The sequence below is a fragment of the Pagrus pagrus genome (genome assembly GCF_965226575.1).
Source record: "Pagrus pagrus genome assembly, chromosome: 1".
NCBI classification, from domain to species: Eukaryota; Metazoa; Chordata; class Actinopteri; order Spariformes; family Sparidae; genus Pagrus; species Pagrus pagrus.
Window position 1 is genome coordinate 9,791,359 of NC_140185.1, and position 23,195 is coordinate 9,814,553.

A 23,195-nucleotide genomic window follows, 5' to 3' on the forward strand; every position below is an offset into this window, starting at 1 on the left:
AGCTAGTGTTAGCGGCATTAGCGTTAGCGACATTAGTGTTAGTGACTTGATCTACAACAAACCGGCAACCTCTAGAATTCAAACAACCTTTAACTCTGTCACTGAACTGTAATGGATTCAATGCTAAATTTAAACATCAGTCAATATTCATGTTCAGGTAAGATTTTGAAGTGTTCAGTTATAATTTAAAAGCAAACTCCTGCACACTGTCTAACTTGCAAAAACATGAATTTATCCTTCTCCTAAGCATCTGTCTTATCAGATAGATGTGCAAAGTATTTTTTGAGCCTTTATTTCTATGTAAAAATAATCTGACTGACAGACTGGATTCCTAACAAAAACTGCATCACAACTATTGTCAAATCTCTGACCTCATTTCCGTTCTGTCATAGAACTGATGTTATGTGCTCCTTTAAAAGTCAATAAGTGGTCTGTGACCAAAATACGACTTGGATGTATTTGATGGGTTTGGTCGTCCCAAAAAAACCAAACATGGTGAAATCTCTTTTTAGCTTGTCAGCGGGACATATTTGGACCTTATCAGGGACACACTGTTAAAAAAAAGAAAAGAAAAGAAAAAAAACAATAATAAAAAAATAAAACCTCTGCAGTTTGATTATCTTGTGTCATTTAGTCTCCTGCTTAAGTGTATTGAGTAAAGCACTTTGTATTAAATGTGCTTAACCGAATGTGCCTTTACTTAGAGGTAAAACTGTTATCTGTGGAGTCCCTTTGTGCTTCTGCCATTAGAAAGCCCAGTCTGTTTTTTATTATGATCCTTTATTTTTATTACAGCTTCAACATTTAATTGTCATTAACCCCATTTTCACGTCACAGCGTCCAAGTAGCGCCCCCTACTGCCTGAATGTTCACCCAGCTGAAGGTGCGAAACTTAATTATGAAATGTGTTGTCTTTTGGATTATTAGGTACTAGTGAACTATTATTATTATTATTATTATTATTATCACAATTATTATCATTAATATTATCACAATTATTATCATTATTGTTATTATTATTGTGGCTGTTGTTGCCTGTAGTAGTAGTTGTTGTTATTGTTGTTGTTGTTGTTGTTGTTGTCATGTCATCACCGCCTCTGGCTGTGGGTGTAAACCTAGCTACTCGTCTCTAAAGGCAGGAATGTAAATCCAGAGGGATTAGTGAGAACACACTGGGCTGTAAACCCTTCAGTAGCTCTCCAAGGGGTCTCTGCCTCAGTGCGTAAAGTTGGGACGGGGCTCCGGACGCACAGCGCACCACTTTTTATCCCACAGGCTCCATGTGCGTCACCTCTGCGGGATACTTGACAAGGATTTCTGATATTTTGATACGACTGCCCGCGCGGGTAACTGACAGATGAAACCATCGGCGTCTTGCTGATGTGAAGGCGTTTTCACTTGAACGGATCATCTGTCCCGGAGCGCAGAGGGGACATGGGTCAACTTTATGGTGCGACTCTTTTACCATTTGGCGCTATCTGTGTTGTCTTGCTGTGGGAATCTGGTGCCAGCTCTATCAGGGCGACGCTCGCCGTGGACACCTCGAGGTGAGTCTCATGGTCTTGATCAGAGGATATCCTGATCTTTTGTGAATGAACCGCAGTATGCTGATGACGCTACGCCAGCCTCATCCATAATGAGTTTATTGAGGGATGAAGCGATCGCAAATGTCGTTTTTCATCCAGACGCAGGACTCCGTGTAAAGCCTAAACAAAACATTCATTTATAAGTTTTCCATCTTGAACCACATCCTGTGAATAACTGCTTACTGGTGATCATTAAAGGTTAATGCGACTCTGAAGCTCTGTGAACATCTTGGCAACATCCACTCACCTCACATAACTATTTAGTTTCGGCATTTAAACTCAAAACAAAACTTCTCTGTCAGATGAGCGCACAGTGCCAAAAGCGATAATGTAGTTTAGTCTAAGTTTTATTGGTTTCTACTCTTTACGTGTGAGCAGGCTGTCAAACAGGAGACCCCTGGATGAACCGCCGTAGCGCGTCTAATCTAATGTGATTTTCAAGGAAATGCAAAAGGCGAAGGGAAACTCCAAATGGTTAGGATCGGTCGCGGTGCTGGGAGCCAAATGTTACTAGTGCTCAGACATAACATGACAGATGCTATTAAGGTGACCTGAGACAGTAGGTCAGGAGGTGAGGAGGGGATGTGGAGAGGGAATATTCTGTGGAGGAGAGGAGTCCTCTGAGCAGCAGGTTAAACCTCACATAATAAACCAAATAACGACTAATAACTAAGATTGATTGGTTCTCCTTCAGTGACCTCACTGTAATACCAACATTGTCCATGGCAGTAAGACTAAATGAATAAAACAGAAGCATATATCTTGTTATTTGGGGTTACATCTTGAAATTCAAAATGTATATTTAAAGGAAAAGTTCAGCCAGAAATGTAAATTCAGTAACCATCTACTCACCCACATGCTGAAAGTCAGGTGAAGTTTTGTTAGTCCACAAAACATTTCTGGAGCTTCACAGCAAAACAGTGTTGCACCATTCTCTCTTAACTACTGAAGTAGACGGGGACTTCTTTAAGACATGAGGTAAAGAACAAACATTAAATGCCTGCATACTGCTTGTCTGGCATAATCCGTCCAGACAGACTTGGATTACGCTGGGCGAGCTACAGTAGATGGAGCTATTGTTTTATTTTTAAGTAGTTTTTTTTCCCATTTTAAAACAAGTTATAAACTATAAGCTAGGCCAGTAAATCAACCTGGCCAATATATTGGTCAATTTAAGATTTTCACAGATATATCGGTATTGGCATATATGTCATCCGATAAATAACACAGTCAAGAAATGAAGAGGGAATGATTTACGTCATTCACTAACAGTGTCCATTCCTCAGAGAGCATGTTTTGTTAAATTTGTCAACTGCTAGTCGTCCTGCTCACTATATTTTGGTCACAGTTTTGTTCATGTTATATTCTTCAGAGTAGCAACTAATGATTATTTAAGCTTCTGCAGATTATGAATGATTAATACATTATTAATTCATTGATCATGTTCCCCATAAAATGTCAAAAAAGTAAAAAAATAAATAATTTGTCATAATTTGGGCCAAGGTGAAGTTATTTTACACTATTTAGTTTAAATACGCATAAAATATAGAAAAGTCACGTATAACCATCGATGATAATATCAACACGTCATCTGAATCGGCCATGAAAGGCTTTAAAATGAAATATATGCATCAGTCGGACATGAACATTACTGCCTATATGACATGACGCTTTAAATATGTGCATATGAAGCTAACCATTAACTATGAAGTTTTCTTTTTTGTATTTTATGTATTAAAAGTAGGCATGATAATTTGTTCATTCGTCTACAAAGACTTGATTTTGTCTGCAATTAGGTGAAACAAAACGTGTGCTTATATCTGTAAGGTTAACGTGCTGACCATGGGCTGCAATGTCCCCTCATATGTCCAGCCTTGGATCTTTGTTCATTATATCCCCCATCCTTCTCTCTTTCTGTTTCATCAGTGTGTACATAACAGCTGGATAACAGTGTGAAAAGTGCCAGTCAATCGCTGTTTCTATGTGACTTTCTTTTCTCAGAACCGAGTGTCCAGATAATAAGATCATGACCGTGGAGTATCCCTGTGTCAGAGCTGGGGGGAAGAATAGCACTTGCTTCAGGTAAGATTCCCAGACATGTCCACTGGGTTACTCTACATTAAACATTTAGATTCTGGTGTTCAGTCTTTCCCAGAACAGTGTTTTGCTCAAGGACACTCTGACAGAACAAGCGGCTGCTGATGCCTGTAGGGAGGACAGAATCTTTCTGTGGCTGTGGAGCGGTTTCTGTAACCACTAAACCACCCTGCCGTGTCATTTCCAGAACTCCACACAGTACATCCCCCTTTTGTGGAAACACTATATATCCACTTGGGACAGAAAAATAATCATTTCCTGAAGATCATCACTCAGAGACTGAATGATGATCTCCATGGAGGACGCAGTTTGTAAGTGTCGTCATTTGTCAACCGACAGCAGCTACCCTTTAAGGAGTCAAGATGAGACATTTATACTTACCTTGTGCATTGAGCTGGACTCCACCAGCCTGGCTCTGTGACAGCAGAACAGAATTTGAACTTGAACTTTCTCTCTCTCTCGTCTATGAGCTAAAAAAAAATAGGGAAGGCATCCCCCTCAGGGAGGCCGGCATCATAACCTAAAATGTAGAAGTAGTCTGACAGGAGAGGATGGGATTAGTTATTTTTATTGCACTGCAGCAATTTGGAGGAAGCGAGGCACAACAGACTCCTCATAATGATTACAAACACCAAATGTGGTCGAACTATTTAATCATCAGTGAAAAGAGAAGGATTTTTTTTTATCATTTAAACCAAGACAAATACAACAAAGATGATACAAGAGGGGGATATGGGTCAGTTTTTGAAAGGTATGAAATATTTCTAGATTAAATTGGCTCCCTTGGCTCTTTTTTCTCTATTACATACAGTCTCCAGAGGTCTAATCCCTGAAAATATATTCTTTGATATTATATCGTATGAGCATCTTGAGCCATAGGTTGAAGGAAACAAATGAATGCACTGCAGACATTATGGCAGGTTGTAAGACTTTTAGCTCATGATACATCATACACAATGGGAGAAAATCAATGTATATCCCTCATTTTGACATTTAGATAACTTTCTTCCGAAGCCAAACTTTGGCGCGGATTTGGTTGCTGGCGTAAGAAGATCCTTTAATAAATGAGGCACCAGGTCTGGTGTGAGGCCAGACCATCTGATCTGTTTACTGTCAAGGTTAGACTGTAACAGGCTCTGTGTCGCGTTTAATTTCTGGCTCTACATGAGATGTGTGGTGCTGGAGGAGGTGGATTAGATGAGGTTGTATTTTCCTTGCCATGTTTCTCAGGGCGGTTCAGCACAGACCTGGATCAAATCGATTTTGCAAATCACTTCAAGGGCGACCAGATTGATCCATTGTGTCTGTGCATAAATACTGCTCTCAATCCAGTTTGAATGAGAGCAGTACGTTGTCCAGACGGGGCTGTTGAAGCAGCTACCACATATTTCCATCATTTTAGAGGACTGAAGTTTGAATTGTAGCTCTTGCTGTAGATCTGAGGCCAGTTTCACTAAAGAGGTTTACTGACGCTAACCAGATGTTTTTTGTTACAAGGAACCATCAGAGAGGTCGACCTTGGAAACTGTTTGGAAAAGGCCAGGCACCTTTAAAAAGTATGTGGCAGGTGCTAACTGATGTTATAGCAGATACGCTAGGCACTTTAGGAGCAGACATTGCTTTTTTGGAACACGCAGTTGCTTCTCGCTGTCGTCACACCTAAACCACTCCTGAAGCTGCCAGAAGTTCCCTATTGGGTCCTTCAAAAATAACTTTGGTTTGATCCCAAGACCCTAACTGGACGGCTGCTAAGATGGATTCTTGTGTGATCTTGCAAAGCAGCTGCCTCACAAAGTAATAGTGAGACTGTCTGTATACCACAGTCCCCGTAGTTCCTGTTGCTATACCTGTCAAGCTTTGCACAGCGTGGTATTTAAGAAGTCTACAATGATAACTATATTGGCACTCAGTAGAGTGCATACCTTCTCCAAGGCCCAACAACTCCCTCTAATTCACTTAAGCCTCATCTAATATCAATTAAAATATATTTAAATACACTTGATTTTTATTTGGATCCGCATCAAATTGTACTCACTCATAGATATCAGCCATCTACATATGCCAAGTGTATTTTTAAATATCTTTTTTATTATTGAGATCCCTGCATTATCCCTATACCTATGTTAAAGACAGTGAGAAAAATTACTGGGTCTGTCATCAGCATCAAAAGTTAATGGAGTCTATCCTGGGCCGAGAACCGTCCTCTATCCAAGTTTTGTCACTGTTCAGTAGTTTTTGTGAAATCTGACTAACAAACCAACCAACAAGCTAACATGGACGATAGTTGAGGTGATAAGGTATACCTCTCTAAATCCTCAGTAACCTCTAAAGCAATGGATTCTGATTACAGGCAGAAGTAGACAAAAGCAGGCTTCTTATTTCATGTCGATTGATTTTGCTGGCTGAAATGACAACTGGTAATGGCATACTTTAGCTTCCTTGGCAGCATTAGCTTCATGAGTTTGTTGAAAATGCTAAAGAAACAGCATTAGAGGTCGTTAGTCCGGCTTTTAAGCAATACAAGGACTGTTATTACATTTGAACGTAACCATGTTTGGCTTCTTACAGAGAAAAGGCTTTTAGGAAGAGGACTTACCAAAGTGTTTGGCAAATGTAATGCTATCTCGGATAACGTTGGCTAAAGAGTAAAATTTCCCAAATCGAATAAAGAGTAGAACAGAGCCGCTAACGTTCCCATTAAACTCTGAACTCACGGTGTATGTGTCTTATGTCTCTAATGTAACTAACTCCTCAAACTACTGCAGTTAGTAAATTATGTTCTTTGGCCTTGGAAGTACTACTTGGTTACTGCTGTAGTAAAATAGTTAGCTGGTCATGCTAACAATTGCACCTTATTTCAGATTATATAACAGGCTGTTTAATCAATTGATCTCACTTCTGCTCTCATGTTTTTGGTGTTGGAGAGGCCTTTTGTTTTTACTACATGTGGAGAAATCACAATCTTGACAGGCCTGCCGTGCCCAGTTATGTTTGCCAAACTATGATTGAACAATTTAAGTTTTTAAACTGTATTTGACCCGGACCTGGTCAGTCTAACAGTCTAATCTGCACCCACACAGCTCAGTTGTGTCCAGACAGGCTGGACCTTTTCCAGTAAATTATGGTTTTCTTCTCTTATTTCTTCATCTGGCTTTACTCTCATATTCAAATAATCTGGGAAAAAGTTATATTTGTAGAGTTTTGATTGGAGATGACATGTTAAGAATTTGGAAAAATTCACACCTTCCCAAAGAAAGTGGGCTTAGTTGCTATCATAACAGTGAAGCAAATTATGGTACTTATGGTACTTAAATTATAGCAGCACTCAACACAAGGAGGAGTTTTTATGTAAAGGATCATTTGATGTTTAAGAAAAGTCTAACGGGGATTTTTAAGAAATATTGAACAGTTACTTTGGTGATGTATTTGTGCAAATAGGAAGTTGTCCAGCCTGTTGTCAGGGCTCTTGGACTTTTTCAACTTCTTGCACTTGGCTGGCTCGGTTGTCTTCTTCTTCTGCTCTCAGTCGGTGTTGTTGTTTGGTAAATGTGTAGAATGTAAAGAAATATCTCTGTCTCAGAGGGTTTTGCGGTGTTGTGTAGAAGTAAACCCTCACTGCTCAAACCATCTAAACACAGGCCTTGTTGGCTGCAGGTCTCCACTGTGGTTTTCACTGCGATGAGGGTGAGTAAGATCGATTTCTACATTTCTATTGTCCTGGCCGTTACGTGTTCTTATTTTATCTTCGCTGGAGGTCAGATTTCAGCCATGCCAAGCCAAATATACATGGTTTATACCCAGAATCAGTGTATGAGCTTGCATGTTTATGTATGAGTCTGTATGAATTGTCTCTGTGTCGTTTGTGCTGGCTGTTACAGCAAGTTTATGATCATGAGAGTTCATTTTCTGCTTCTTTCTGAGCCCGCTCACTCTAAACACTCTCAGCTGTGGACTCTGACAGCACTGATGGGCTCCACTGGACTATAAACCATCCCTTCACTTGATTGGCATGTTGTTCTGGTTTAAATGTTGAGGCTCATTACTGCAGTAGATAACACCCATAATATCACGCTACAGTATGTGAGCTCAGGCTCTTACACAGACTAAGTAAGAGATGATGATAGATGTCATGGAGTCATGATTGGTTTTATTGCTTCCATACTTCATGCTACTTTAGTTGCTACAATGATCCATCTCTCCCTGTGGGATCATTATAGTTTTGTATTCCATGTCCTATAAGTTCATAAGCACTGATTATCTTTGCTATATCATCCCACAGTGGGCAGAGTATATTAATAATTTCTATGGCGTTCACTGATTCTTTCTCTAGAGAACATAGATGTGTTTTACACTGTCGGAGAAACAAAAATGAGAAATGGCAGCAGCTAAGTATCATTTACATCAGAACAAAAATTACGGTTTCCAGCACCTGAATGAGTCATCAAACTGGAGGACTCAGAGATCAGCAGTGCTCACTACTTTATGTACCACTGTCAAACTATGTCAAGTTTGAATTTTTAGTTTCCAAGTTACACATTAATTCCAAATTTCATGTGGGATGTCATAAAGACTTAAATGTTGTTTGAGGTCAACTTGTATCGACTGATGAGTGACAGCCACTGTTGGAATCCATCTTAACTGGGCAATTTTTTTTTTGCAGTGATGGTTTTATTACAGAACAATCTGTTTTCACTCTATTGGCACTTTATTGGTAAACATATCCTCACATGTGTTTTGTGAGGAGTATCCTGCCTGATAATGTAGGTTAATTAGTAAATGTACAGTGATTCATCCTCAGAGTTAGATAGGGGGTAAAATTAGGCATCTCAGCAGCATTTATTTGGCAGAAAACTTGTTAGTGCAATAATCAGTGTAATCAGTAAACTTGTTAGTACATTTAGATACAGCAGCAACAGACACACACTGGTGGAGATCACAGAGCAGAAGGAGCTCATGTGTAACATTAAAAACAGAGCCAGCTGAGCTGCGTTGAAGCGTTAACTTCCACGGAAAGAAATAAAACCATTTCCCAAACGTAGCCGACTGCTCACGACTTCAAATGAGGCTTGATGTTCACACAGTTTTTCTTAACTGACCCTTAATAAACACTCCAACATTGCTCCAGTGTGCTACAATAGACAGAAAATAACAAAACTTACAGGTTCCAAGTTTGAAATCGGTAATGATCCATACTTGAACTTGAGTTTTGAAGCAAATCCTGCTTTTTATGTTGCTGGGTTCGTTTGTTCGCGGAGGTCCAGAGAGCAAGATGGTGTGGATGATTTAGTTACAGGCAAATAAAATTAAATTCAAAATGTCAGACACAAAAATGTGTTCCTTGTCGATAGGAATAATCTCCGTGGAGGTTCTGTGGTGAAAAATCCTCCAATTTTTCATGTTCCATCTGTAATGGTCCTGCACGTCCTGTCTAATCTAATCTAACAGACTAATGACATGCCAGTCACACATCAGAGGAGGGTCCAGGTAGAGTGAGGGAGTTTGCATGGTGTCCCCGTGGGTTTCCTCTGGGAGCTCTGGTTTCCTGCACTATGAAACATGTACACATGTACAGTTCTTCTGTCAGTCCCCCTCGTTAGTTTATCCTCGGTATGATTGTATGTGACCAATAAAGATTTGTCTTCCTAGTGCAGACAGTGATTGAATCAGGATCATGTGTCCATATTATTCCCTCTTCTTCCATTATACTTTCCTTTTCTTGCTTTTCCCCCAAACACATAGCACAACAAAAATGTAGAGCATGTGGTCGGATGAAAACCATCCAACTTGGGCTGTATTTGAGAAATAAAAAATAAAAAAGGTTAGAAAAAAAAGGACTGCTTACAATCAGTGTTTCTTGACTTTGCTTCCAGAAATATCTCCAGGCTGACTCACACAGGAGTCTGTCATTTTGGCTGTGTTTTCACCTCTGAAGCATCTTTGCGGGGGTTTCTGATATCATTAAGCTGTTGGCTGCCTCCATACATTTTTGCTTTTAAATTCACTATTCATCTGTTGCAGATGAGGTATTCACTCACTCACTTGCCGAGTAACAAATACAGCTGTGCTTGACCTCACTGCATCTCTACCAGCATCACGGCTCTTCATTGCTGACAGTTTGATCTTTTGAGCCCACTGTATGTATGTATGCCTACTGGACAAAGACATAATGCAAATTTTAATAACGTGAGGTTTAGTTTAAGTCAACCTTAGATTTTAACCGCAACCTCTTCCTGTCATGACTCATGCAGGGTTTACTCCTGTGAACATCGCGTGCTGACTGTTGGTCAGACAGCAGGAACACTTCCTTTAGAGCCGACATATATCTCATGTGTGGATTATGTCCATATCAGATATACTGTAGCTGCATTCGTTTTTCCTCTTTGTGTTGCCAAAATACCGTTTGACATGTGTACTCTTTCATTTCCACCCTTTAAAGCGATTCACATGTAAGCTGAAAATCCATTATATAAACTATTGTTCTGTCCAAGTTTTTTCCCCCTGTGTTTCCTGGTTGAATGTGGATAAAAGTTTTTTTTCCATCCATGTGGCCGTGTGGTTTAGAAACTCTTTAATTCCCTCCAGGAATTTACTCAAAATTAAGTAATCGCTGCTTCATTCTCAAGATTTTTAATTTTCCCCAGCTCCTTTGAGTGTTTATGCAATAAATGGTCAAATTGGAAGAATGTTTGCAATTGTTTCCACACTAAGCAATCCAGTTTAGCACCATCGTCTCAAGCCAAACCACAATTCAACCAGAATAATCCAACTTTCTCTGCAAATAAAGTGGTCTTCTCAGGCAAACCTCTACTCCCTGACTGTGTGTCGCCCCCAACAAGCTCCACCAAACAAGTGTTCCTATAGTGATGTGTCAGCTTTACAACATTTCAAATGTACCAGATTTAAATGTAGATGTACCAGATTTTAATATTAATTATAAAAACAAACAAAGGAACAAAGAAAATTCTACAATTTGGATCCTCATTTTTGACATGCTGCATTATGGGAGAGGGCATTGTCCGGTAAGTACAATGCCTGTCAGTCAGTCAGTTCAAAACCTGTCATGGCCCCCAGATAACAAAATCATGAATGCATTATAGACCTGGACATGAGGGTGCAAACACTTGAACTGCAAACACGGTCGATTCTAACTCTTTCTAAAATGGATTTTTGATCTATGGATGTTTTATCTCGGTAAAACTTTCCTTGAGTCAAGACGAGCTATTTAAAAATCTGTGATGTCTTCACAACATCTAAAGAGAATGCATAGAGAGCCAAAAGTCCGGTGGACCACAATGGGACCTTATTTTGGAAAAAATATGTATGGTAGTGATGGTGACAGAGAAAGAAAACCTGCTTGAATTGTGCCATGAATCACACACATGGTGTTTGTCAGTTTAAAAGATCATTTTGAGACTTGAGGGAGTCACGTTTGTGATAAAACTAATGAAATATAAGTCTGTGAAAATACGTAGTAAATAAAGAATACACACCTAACAATCACATTAGTGATTCAGTCTCGTTGAACGGTCACCAAAACCCGTAACTCAAACATTGTAGTCTGTCCCATATAGTGGCTTGCCTGCAGAGCTGACTAACTCTCCTTTCTCAAAACTGCAGTTGGCAACATGGCCAGATTTATTTTTATTTATACATTTGTCAATACTTTTTCTGTGCCAAGGTGGCAGCCATGTTGGTAGCATATGTTGAGAGATACGATGTAGTTGACTCATCTTCAACTAGATGTATATATTTAATGTATATTTATAACAAAGAGCGACTTTATTGACTTAAAAATTTATCTTTTTGATTCATATGTCTGTAATTCATGGCACAATTCAAATGGAATCAAAATTGGAATCGAAATTTCTTCTGAAATAAGGTCCCGTGAGGTTCACTGGAAGGGGCATGAATTCAGCTCTCAGTTCAATGAGCTGCATAACCAGGAAGTAAACCTGGAAGCTAGAAAACTTTTTGGCGTCTGTGCCAGGCGAGCAATTCTCACTGGGCTGAATAGGTGGCATTTTTGCCTTCAGTATTTAGTCCTATATACTGTAAATCTATGATCCTTCTGGCTTTGGTGGGGTGTCCATGTTAGCTTTTAGCTAGCTTGCAAGGCTGTACCATGGCTGTTTAATGAGACCCGAATACAGTGTTAGAGTTCATTCCTAAGCTGCACAGTGGCGCTTGAAGCCCAAAAAGCTCGACCTTCTGGATATAAAAATACCCAGATATCTCCATTTTGTGGGGCTCACAGAGAGACACTAGAGACCTCTGCCGACTGAGCCAGCTAACTTCCAGTTTAGCGCCCGGCTAACTTGAATACGGATAAAACAATTAAAATTCTAGACTTTCCAAATTTTATTGGACCGAATGGATCAAATTCTGACAGCTAAACGAGTCATTTCACTGGGGTTTTAACGCTAAAAAAAATGTACAGAGGCTTCTTTCACAGCGTAAGCTAATGGGAAAAATGATTTTTGGGCCACAGTGCGTCCTGGGGGCTTGGGCTGTACCAGCATTTTTTAATGCCTCACAGCTCTTAGCATCGCTGTAGACTGTTTTTCTTGTTGAGTCATTTCGAGTTCTATAACCAACGAAGTCTGACTCAATACATTAACATAGCAGCTTGATTTCACAAAGAACACATGAGCTTCAAATTTGTTTTTGTTTACTTTTCGTCAGTGAACATTGTTGCTGGTTTACCTCAGTGACTTCATATATTTGCTGGTTTCAGTTGTTCAGTGCACAGTCGTGATTTGCTTGTTCTGCCAAATAAACCACAGTGCGTGCCCAGAGCTAAGGACTTTGCTTTGTGTTTTATGTCAGCTGTATGACTCCCTAAAAAGGTTGATTGAAGGTTAGCTATTTGTTTGCTGATCTGTACACATCACTTGTTCCCTCCCTTCACTAAAGAGCCAAAAGTGTTTGCTTCGTATACAGCCAGCCACTCCAGCTCATGTAATCACATTTGGTTTCAGACACGAAGGCCTGTTACAAAGTGGATACCAGTGGTTTTGAAGGTCATGCCACAGCGTATGTTTATAGGATGAAATGTACTTCCTGCCAAACAAAAGTGCAGCATGTTTCTTTTGTTTTCTTTATGTTTTGGTCAGTGAAGGGATGAGGTGGGAATGTTAAAGACCTTGCTTACATGTATGAAAACTCTGAAAGTGCTCTATAAGCACCTCAGTCCATGCACAACCCCCCCACAGTTGCCCTGTGTGTCACCTAGAAACATTTAAAGTGGTCATTAATGAGACCTGACTTTTGGCCTGGACTCCATCTCCGCTCTACAGCTGCTGTCTTACTCTCTGGACTTCGATTCTCTGTCTTGCTCTGGAGAGACAGAAGCCAGGCCGCTGCCTAGTAGCCTGAGTTTTAAAGTTAAGGTCGAGGTCAGGTCAAATGAAACAAACAACAAGCTTGGCTGTGTTGTTTTGATGAGGGTGTAATTACAGAACTTGCAGAACTGTGAGAGTTTCGCGATAGCCAGAGAAGGTCAGCAAGATTAGAGTTGAGAAACTGACCCTGTCCTTGAGTTTGTCAGAAATGATCATGGCTGATCGTTTTGGGGCAACAAGTGTGACAGGAAACTCTTTATTCTGGAGGCAATTCTGGAGAAAGATAGTTGATTGTTGAATCTCCTTTCTAAGTTGTCAAATACCGTTGCTTTGGGTCAGTATTCGACCTGAAAGTCTGACCCAAAGCACCTTTTGGGACCATGACGTTCTTGGATGGGGCCTTGGGGGAGCATCTCTGGTGTCACGGTCCCTCTGAGAGTGTGTGTCAAGTTTCAGCAGTTAAACCTTTTGGGATAACACTGAGATGGGAGACACAGTCTGTTACAGGGTGAATGATGTTCTGATGAGTGAACATCTGACTGACCAATTTGCAAACGGACTGATTGACTGGCTGGGATGATTGATTAACAAACTGACAGCTGTTGGCTAAGATCTAAGCTTGTGCAGTGTTGCATGTGTGAAGGTGTCTGTGAACTTTGCTCTTTGACACCTTCAATGCAGGACTTAAGATAAAGTAGCGTTATGTCACACTACCTCTCATCTCCTTCCCTTCCTTTCAGATGTAGGACATTAGACTGGGCTCTCACCTTAACTCTCATCCTACATGGCCTTTGCACATACTTCAAAGGCTACTTACACACATGCACATCCTTGTGAAAGCTCAGTGTTCGTAGCAATGATGCATCACTTTGTATCAAACTTGTCAGTGAGTGTGAAAGAAGAACTTTCCAAAAAAGCCGTCTAAAAGCAGGACTGTCAGCGCATAAACAAAAGAGCCACCAGCAGTTCAGAAAAGCAGCAGATTAGATATAAAATAAACTGCGGTAATGAGCTTTCCAGCTGACCAAACACTGACACGACAGTCACTGAGACTAACAAGACACATACAGAGTAAGCAAGGCAGATAAAGATATGAAGATATGAGACACACTGTCCCAGTGAATGAGGAGAAACGTACTGTAGAATGATGCTGTAAGAGCTGTCTTCACTCTCAACAGTGATACAATGCATGTCACTCATAAATGGAAACACTGTGCATGTTGTATGCTCTATGAACAAGGAGTGGCCGCCATATTGTTTCTCATTTTGTGAAGGCTGAAAAAAACTGCAGAACAAGGCAGTGCTGATGAAATATCAACCACGATCACGTTCAATGTCTGTCTCACCTAAAATTATTTTACAAACATCATTTAGTGTACTGTTAAAAAAAAAATATATATTTTAATCTTGAGTACAGAGCAAACCTACATTCTTTTCAATCCAATCTCTCAGCTCCTGGGCTACAAACAGTCAGCGCAGTGAGGATAATAATACAAAAAGATTATCAAAATAATCCCCCAAAATTTGCACAGCAGGGAAAACCACAGGTAGGTGGCAAAAGGAAAGCAAGTATAGTAACAGAGAGGGCGGCTCTGGAAGTGGAGGTATTTTTTGATCCAAATGAAATAAAGCTGCACCCTGGCAGGTCGAGCGCTCTCCTCGGTGGGGGATTTGCCTGGAAAACCACGTAAAGGTCTTTACAGAGAGCAAAGAGGGGAAATCAGAGCAGGGAGGAAAGCTGCTGAGTGTTTTTCTCTCTCTCCTGTAATTGGCTTCCCACCTAGCTGAGGACATGCTGACCGAGGCTCACTGTCAGTGACTCAGACCTTCAGCAGCTCCGCTCAGCAGACATCAACGTTACATTCACTTTCTTTCACCTCTTGTATTCCCTATCAAATTCTTTCCTTCCATATAGTCTCTTTAGTTTTTCTCAGTTTTACTCTGCTCCATTTTCATCTTTATTATTTTTCCCCTAGTTTTTACTCACTCAACCTCACTCTTTGTGTGTTTCTGTCTTCTATTCCTCTCATATCCTCCAACCTCCTCTTTATTTTCCATTTTGAATCAGAAACATCAGTACTTTTATAAAAACTTTAGTATATGTGCACGTACCAGGAATGTTTCCTGGTCAATTGGTCCCAGATAGTTTGAAGCATACAGAGCACCTGCTTTCCTCATGTGTAACAATGTTGTTTAGTCTAGGTAGCTGCCTCGTTTATAGTCTGATACAACAGGAACAGGGACTTCTCCTCTCCCACAGCGCCTGAACTCACCATGGGAGATCCGCTCATAGGGCAACACTCAGACTGAGACATCAGAGAGAGAACTTCACAACAATTGATTTACAGCCGACTACAGTCACAGCAGGAGAAGCACAGGTGTTGCTAATAACATTAACGATGGCTGCATTCAATTTGTGTTCAGTTCATGTAACCTGGAATAATGAATGAATAGAGCCTTTCAGTCATTAGACTGCATTACACCTACAGTATGCTTTTCATGCTATGAGACAATACCATGTCTGCAGTGCAAAATGTCTATTTGAGTTTTATTTAGTTCAGAAAGAGTTAGCATCAGTAGTCGGGATGCCAGCGGTTAACCATAAATTGGTTTACCACCAATGAGGATATTTTTGACCGGTTATGTAAGTCGGTCTTTGTTCATTTGCGTAAAAACACACATTCGGCTAACAGCTACGCTAGCTAGCAGTTTGAGGCACAAAAAAATAAATAAAGTATGCTAAAGGAGGCTCAGTGTGGGAACATTTCCTCCAGAAAAGCAACAAAGTCAGATGTTACTTGTGTCATGCTACTGTTCAGTTTATCAGTAATGCTAGCACTATGCCGTACCCCTTTAAGAACAGGCAAGGATCATGTTACTGCTAGGGTAAAGGTAAAAAAAAGAAAAAGGTTTTTCTTTTTTTTACAACACAGTGTTACGCTAGCAACATTATAACGATAGCCTAACTATGACATTGCAACACAAACCGTGTCAGATGTTAAATCCATCCAAATAAGTTCTGAATGCAGATGGAGAGCGAGCTATTAAAGCTAACGTTAGCAACATTAGTCGAGATGAACGAACCTTTAAATGGTGGACAACATAGTAAAATTCTGCCTGTCTCGCCCTCAAAGACAAAAAGCTTATGTGCAAGCTTTATTTTGTTCAGTTGAGTTTAAGTGCGTCCATACTGCTCAGCTATTTATGGCAGTGAAATGGAGTGCAAACTGTTACTGAGAGACAGATGCAGGGACAAACAGGCAGAATGTATCACATCATTGAAGTGCTATTCATCTGTATCTGGTGGTAAAGACAGAGGGCTGCTCTCTGGCAGGTGATGAGAAGCAGGTGTGTGTGCATGTCCACATGTTCCCTCTTCTGTGTGCATGTTGGTGTGTGGCTCGTACTATACGCTGCAGAGCTAAACGTTCAGGGCCAGCTGGGATCTGCAGTCAGAGGTCCCCCTCTTACATGCCATAAAACAAGCTCTTATATGGCTGCTGTAGCTGAGAAAACATCCTACTGCATGTGGGCTGGTTTTCTCACTTTATATTTTTCTTTTCCCATTTAAAAAATGTGCTGTTTGTAAATTTCATCACCAGATGCTTGTCTTGCAGTGATCCTTTCAATACAAAAAATGGACAAACAATAAACAGTGAAATAAGTTGCTGAAGCCTGTTATATCAATATCACTATATTATATCAGCAGGAAACCTCTGACTGAAGTATCAAATGAAGTGACTTGATTTTGGTGCAGGTAACAAGGACCAGATGCCTGCATCAGTGTGTTTGTGTGTGTGTGTGTGTGTGTGTGTGTGTGTGCATCTTTTTATATGCTGTAGATGTCTGGATGGAATATCACTACATTTGATACTTTGTGTGTCTGTATGCGTGTGTTTGCACAGGTGCACATAAATGAGATCATCCTTTACGCTTGTAAATGTGTGCAGAAGAGTGGATGTGTACGCAGGGTTTGGATTGGGCTCTTACTTTGTAGATGTCTGGTGGCACTGAGTCAGAAAATATTTGATAAACTGTAAACATATGTGGGTGCATATATGGTATACTCATATTGCATGTGTGTGTGTGTGTGTGTGTGTGTGTGTTCTGGTGATTACATTCCCTCTACCAGTAGTCTACTGTTTATCATCCAGAGGATTTTCTGGAGGTACTGACAGCTCTGTCTGCAGCTCAGTCGTCATCATTAACGCCAGGCTCTCATTCCCAGGTCGTCAAACACATTGTGTCAGGCCCCTTGACGTCACACACAGACGCACAAGGTACCCTGAAGAGCCTATATGAAATATTCGATACTTAGAGCAAGTTGTAGACGTAATATACAGAGTGATAAAGTAGTAGTATGAGGGAAGTCGGAGTGGGTGAATAGGTACAACTTTGACTTTTACCCAGGAGACCGCAGTTCATGTCTTCTGCGTGTGAATCCAAAAGTCAGTGTTGATGAAGGGCAGAAACAGGGTCCATGCAAGTATGCGGACGCAACGCAGACTCTTCAGGAGACACAAGATCAATTCCACCCATCTTTGCGTTCTGGACAGTGTTACCTGAATATCATAACACAACGTAAGAACAAGCTGCAGTCTGAGCCTTGCAGCCTGAAGGTGCCTTCACATGAAACAACAAGAGAAAGCTGACATCTTCTGTTTGGGCTAACTTCTACTTAAAACAACCACAGCCGAGGAGGCTCTTACTGAACATGATGTGTCCATGGGCACTATGTCACCTCTTCTCTTCTCTCTTAGTCTATTTCTTTATGTCTTCTTTCTCTTTGCAGTAGGTGCAGCAGTCACAGAGCATCGCACTTCTGCTGACCGAGCCGGCTAGCTTCCAGTTTAGCGCCCGGCTAACTTGAATGGGGATGAAATAATTTAATTGTGCAGCTCTTCTCCACTTTCCAAAATCCAAACTTTCCACAGTAAAACGAGTCATTTTGCGGGGGTTGTTAGACTAAAAAACTGAGCCTTTGGCCACTACGAAAACTGTCTTCAAAGCCTGGCGCTCTTCCTGGGGGCTTGATCTCGACAATGAGGCCCAGCCGTCTTCTTTGCAGAGGAAGTTCCCGTCAAGTCATACTCCTCCTCCTCCCTGCCGATACGAGTCCAGATCCGATCTGTCCCTAACTAATATTTTCCTAGATAATACAGCTGCATTAAGAAAAAATTACCTGCATCCAAGCTGTTCCTTAATAGGTTTTTTTATTTTGTTAAAACAAAGTAAATACCTTCATATGGCTCTTTCTTATTCTGCATATGCTATTGCAACATTGGTTTTCATTTGTTTTCTGTTTTTTAACAAAAACAACCAAGTAAACAAAGTCAGTAACTAAACCCTGATCCTCTACCACGGAGATGGGCTGGTTATCCAGAGCGATGAATTCAGTTACCTTCTCTAATATTTGTGTCCATGTCGCTGTCTCGAGGATGTTTCTCTTTCTTTTTGAAAGTATCCGCGAGTGTTTGTTGCTTCGGTGCCTTTGCCTGTATTGCTTGAGTGAACTTGTTGTGTTCCTTTGAGTGTTTACTTTTTATGTGCCGTATCAAATTTGTAGAATTAAATGCAGCTCTTTTGCTACCCCCTCGCGAAACGGTCGTATTGCAGATGTTACATGTCGCCGTTGGACCGCTTTCGCTTTCTAATTTAAAATATGTCCACACTGCAGACATTTTATCCACAGGGTTGCCAGACTAACGTTACGTGCGCGTCTGCGTTCTTCCACAAATTGTGCTCCGTTTACAGCTGACGTAAAAATAATCTGGCTTGGGTCCACGTTCAAAATTGCCGATCCCGATCAGTGAAACAATGTCCATATCGGCCCCGATCCCGATCCCGCAGATCGGCTCGGGACATCCCTAGTTGTAAGAGTATTTTTTTTGCCATAAGCTCATGAGTTGAAAACATTAAAATGCTTAAATCTCTGCTCTAACCAAGAGGAAACAAATAGTAGACTTTTTTTATGAGGGCAACACATTCGGACCGAACACGATCCACTCACGGATTGTTTGCACTGCATCCAGAAGTCCACAGGGGCATCCTATTCAAACTATCACTCTCTTTTCTCCCTTTGGCGTTTTCTCTCTGTGTACTTTGGACGGTGATCAACAAACCCCAAGCTGTGGGAACAGTAACCTGTTCATTTTTCTCACACTTGGAGTTGACACAAGATTCTTTCAGCGAAGCTATACTGTTCTGAGCTTTGCTGTTTCATTACGCTGAGAAGCACTTAACGCTGTCCTCCGTCTTCATTTTCTCAGAGAAAACCTTTACGAGGCCTTTGAGTTACGCTTCCTGTGTTTAATGGGGATATAATTGTCTTCGTAGAGCTGCAGACCAGAGTCGGACCCCCCAAAAAACTTCATCTTCCATCTTTTTCTGATTAGTGTGCACCTGAACGGCCCTCTGGACAAGCATGATGACTGTTTTTTTTTCTCAATTTTTGTGTACAATCTGCTCTGGATTAGCTCTTTGCAGCGCTTTTAAGGCTGCGCTGTCACTGTCAATACCTCAACAAAACAAATCACTGGCCAATTGATAACAGACTGGAACGAGATATTGGCTGCAGTATTGTTTGAAGTCGACAAGCCCAGCGGGTGCACGTTCTCGTATGCATGAAGCTTTGTCTTGTGTAACAAAATTAAAAGGGAGAATAGTTTAGAGTAGAGGTGTGGAGTGTAATAGCTGGGGAGTCACAACTGAGGTTGGTTATAAATCTCTCAATACCTCCAGGGGTTTCCAACATCAGGGCAGACACAAAGCCATTTAGAGGACTTTGGAAGACCTTCTTGGTCTTATCAGGCCATTATTTTGAGCCTCAGTTAAAGTCTCTTGTGGGATTTTTAGTGAAAAGTCCTCCTTTAAAACAGCTTTCCTGTCTGGCATGAAAACTCAACCAGACACATCGTTATGAGGGATCTGTCGTTAGCTTGACCTCACTGCTTAGCTGCTCTCACTCACCCTTATCTTCCGCTTACCCATCTCCCGTGGGCCACCGTTTACCCTCCTCCCCGTGCCCTTATCTCTGTATCGGACCATCAGTCACTATCTCCTGCACAATTCCTTCAGCTAAAGTGTGTTTTATTGCTATTTACTTAAATGAAAAAGCATTATTCAAGCGTCCAAGTACTAATAAGTGTTATTTTTGACAGCTTCTCTCTGTCACTCACACATACTGACGTGATACATTCTGTTCTGCCACAGGACGTATTTTCATGCCAATATTTCATGCCAAAAATTCATTCAGTGACTAATGATGGAAACACATTGGTCCCGCAATTGTGATATTGCAATGTTTACCGCAGCTTCCCAGATACTTTCGCAATGTGTGCACGAGGCATTAGCATCTGGTATGAGTGGGTCAGTAAGTCAAATTCCTTTTGGCTTACAACATTACAATTGTGACAGACCTTAAAATGTAATCTGTAAAATTGTGAAATTGTAATAAAAGTGTGTTTTCTGTTTAGTCAGAAATACTCTGATTCTCTTCAGTCATGCTGATGAACACTAGCCTAATTTACATTTTGTTTTTGAAAACATTTTTAGCATTTACTCCCATTTCTTCGAATAGAAATATAACTGGAGCTCGCCCCTGAATCTCCTGAATATGTTCTCCGACTGCTTTTGCTGTCAGGTAGAGTGGTATACCAAATCTCTATATCCCTGTAGACTTGGACAGAGCCAATCACATGTGTCTGTCACAGAAAGCAGCTCTGTCAGCCCTGAGACATTCATCAGGACATGCTTACCACAACCATGAAATCCTTCCTATAGTCTTTCTGAATCAAATGAAAGTCAGCTGCTTGTAAACATGTTGCCCCATAAATGTTCCCGTCTCCTTAATGGCAGAGCACTTACAAATACATCTTGTCCTGACCTAAAACCAGAGCACTTATGAGCCAATTTAGATGTTTGGCATGAAGTGTGAAAATGAATCATCTGCCTATGTGTCATTAAAGTCTGGTCAGCGGTTCCCGAGAAATCAGGCATGAAGTAACAATGTGGGGTAATTTACGAAAAGTCTCAATGAGGTGGCAAGTTGCTTATAATGCTCGCTCATCAGGTTTGGTTGGAAATCTGGTCTGTGGTCTCTGAGGTTTCATGTATAATGGAAAGAAGGAGGCAGGAATGGGGTCTTGTCGCACACAAACAGCTTTAATAAGCCTGGTGATAGTGAATTCACGTAGAACTTTTGCTTTGCAAAGCAAAAGCTGTACATTTAAGGGTGTGATTGGCTTTTAAAGCAGTCGTTCATTATTGTTGGTTAATTGGGACATGATTAGCTTAGCTTAGCATAACACCTTGAGGCAGGAAGTAACAGCTGGCCTAGTTAAAAGGCTGAGAGTCTCTGTTTGCCTGGTAACCTGCCTGGTAACGGTGTTGACAACACTCCAGGTGACTGCACCTGGCCAACTTACCCTAAAACTAATAATTTAATTGTTGTCTTAACATTTCTGTCTGTGTACAGATGTAGCATGATAATTAGTGAGCTTTTGAGGTGTTGCCAGACAGATTCTACCTTTGGACAGAGACTGGCTAGGTGTTTCATGCTGCTTCCAGCCTCTATGCTAAGCTAAGCTAATAACCTCCTGACTCCAGGTCTATACTTAACATACAGACATTAGAGTGGTATCAAAATATTGAGCTGTAGTAAGAGAGAAAGAGATGGTAAAAGAGGAAAATGTTGCTTTCTGTTGCAGTTGTGAGTGGTGTCAGCTGTCTCCTTCAGCTTATGTGGAATGTCCAAAATGAAAACAAAACCCTCAGTGAGAACAAAGGCAGCAGGGTGCCAGTGGATGTGGTTGGTATTTACAATAGCATCTGTTCAGATGTCCAGTGGTTGTACCAAAATATTCCAATGATCTTGCAATGATGACAGCAGCGAAACAAGAGCAAGACAAAGGGTTAAAGGTTTATTTTAAAGAGGGGGTCAGGATGGAAGAGTGGCAGGAGAAATGATGGGAAGATGAGGCGAGTGGGGAGAGGTGAGGCATAACAGAGGGGAAGGAGGAGTGCAGGTCAGCCCGTACGCCGGTGGAAGCGGTGCAGACCTCCTGTGCGCCCAGTCAAAGCCTCCTCTGTTAGGCCAGCGCTCTGATGTTTCCCCTGAGGCCTAGGTCCTGGAAGTGGGCTGGCAGAGCAAATAAACAGAGAGGAGCTGCTCACGCTCGCCACACTAACACCTTCACATGTGTATACTCACACGAGTTTCAAAAGAATACACACACACATGCAATTATACGCTAACACTTAAAGAGCTGTACGCGGCTGGGCGCGACACCTTCACACTTTGAGGAGGAAGCAGACATAGGAGCTGGTTAGGTTTAACCTGTGAAGATGAAAATTCCAAGATCATGAAAGGAGTTTTGGAGGTCAGGATGTTTGGATATAAAGGTTTTTAATCTTCAAACAAGTTGCCGCAAGATGAGATCCTGATCGTTTCTTGGCTGTATTGTGAGACAAATGGGTGTAAAAGTACAAATTAGTTGCGCCTTCTTATAAAGTAGTATAAATGTGCTTTCACTGGGGATTTAAAAAACACACAATGAGTTTACGGACAGAACTCCTTATAAAAAATCTCTTAAAATCCCACCAGTCAGAGCAACAGCAGAAAATTAGCAACACATTGAGAAGACTCAAACCATAAAAATACTCAACATCAAAAATGAAAACAATACTGACTTCCAAAAGAATATGTAATAAAACAATGGCAGCCCTCCAACATGTTTCATTGTTGATCTCATCATGCTATCATCATGTGCTTCAGAAACATCCATCATCACACCGTCATACACAACACCGCCGGCCAAGTTTTTGGACTGCTCTCGACTGCTGAGCAAATAAATCAATTACAGCGTGGTTGATGAATACAGCATGCTGTAATTGTAACATGTATAAGCCACATCAGTAAGAGGCATCCATCAAATTGACAGGACGCACACACACATATACACACACATGGCTGGTCTCCTGTCCTGGCGTGTCAAGAGGCCATTGACCTCCACTGAGCTCCACTTCCTGTGTTCCTCCCACCAGAGTCCCAAGAGGGAAACTCTAAGCTGACAACAGCCTTCATCCCTGTCTTTTAACCATCCTCCTCCTCCTGTCAATGTCCTCCTCTCTCATTTCTTCCTCACGGCATTTCCTCCCCCGTCACTTTAGG

General features: G+C 41.1%; 1 protein-coding gene across 1 annotated transcript in view; it reads left to right on the top strand.

The window, feature by feature from the left end:
* Positions 1 to 1,247: 1,247 nt before the first annotated feature.
* LOC311255300 (collagen and calcium-binding EGF domain-containing protein 1-like) overlaps positions 1,248 to 23,195 on the top strand; it is a 39,032-nt gene continuing 17,084 nt past the window's right edge. The window contains exons 1-2 of the mRNA XM_084349651.1: positions 1,248 to 1,547; positions 3,588 to 3,668. Of these exons, the coding sequence (XP_084205777.1) occupies positions 1,435 to 1,547; positions 3,588 to 3,668 (194 nt within the window). The 5' untranslated portion in view covers positions 1,248 to 1,434. The remainder of the gene's footprint in view (positions 1,548 to 3,587; positions 3,669 to 23,195) is intronic.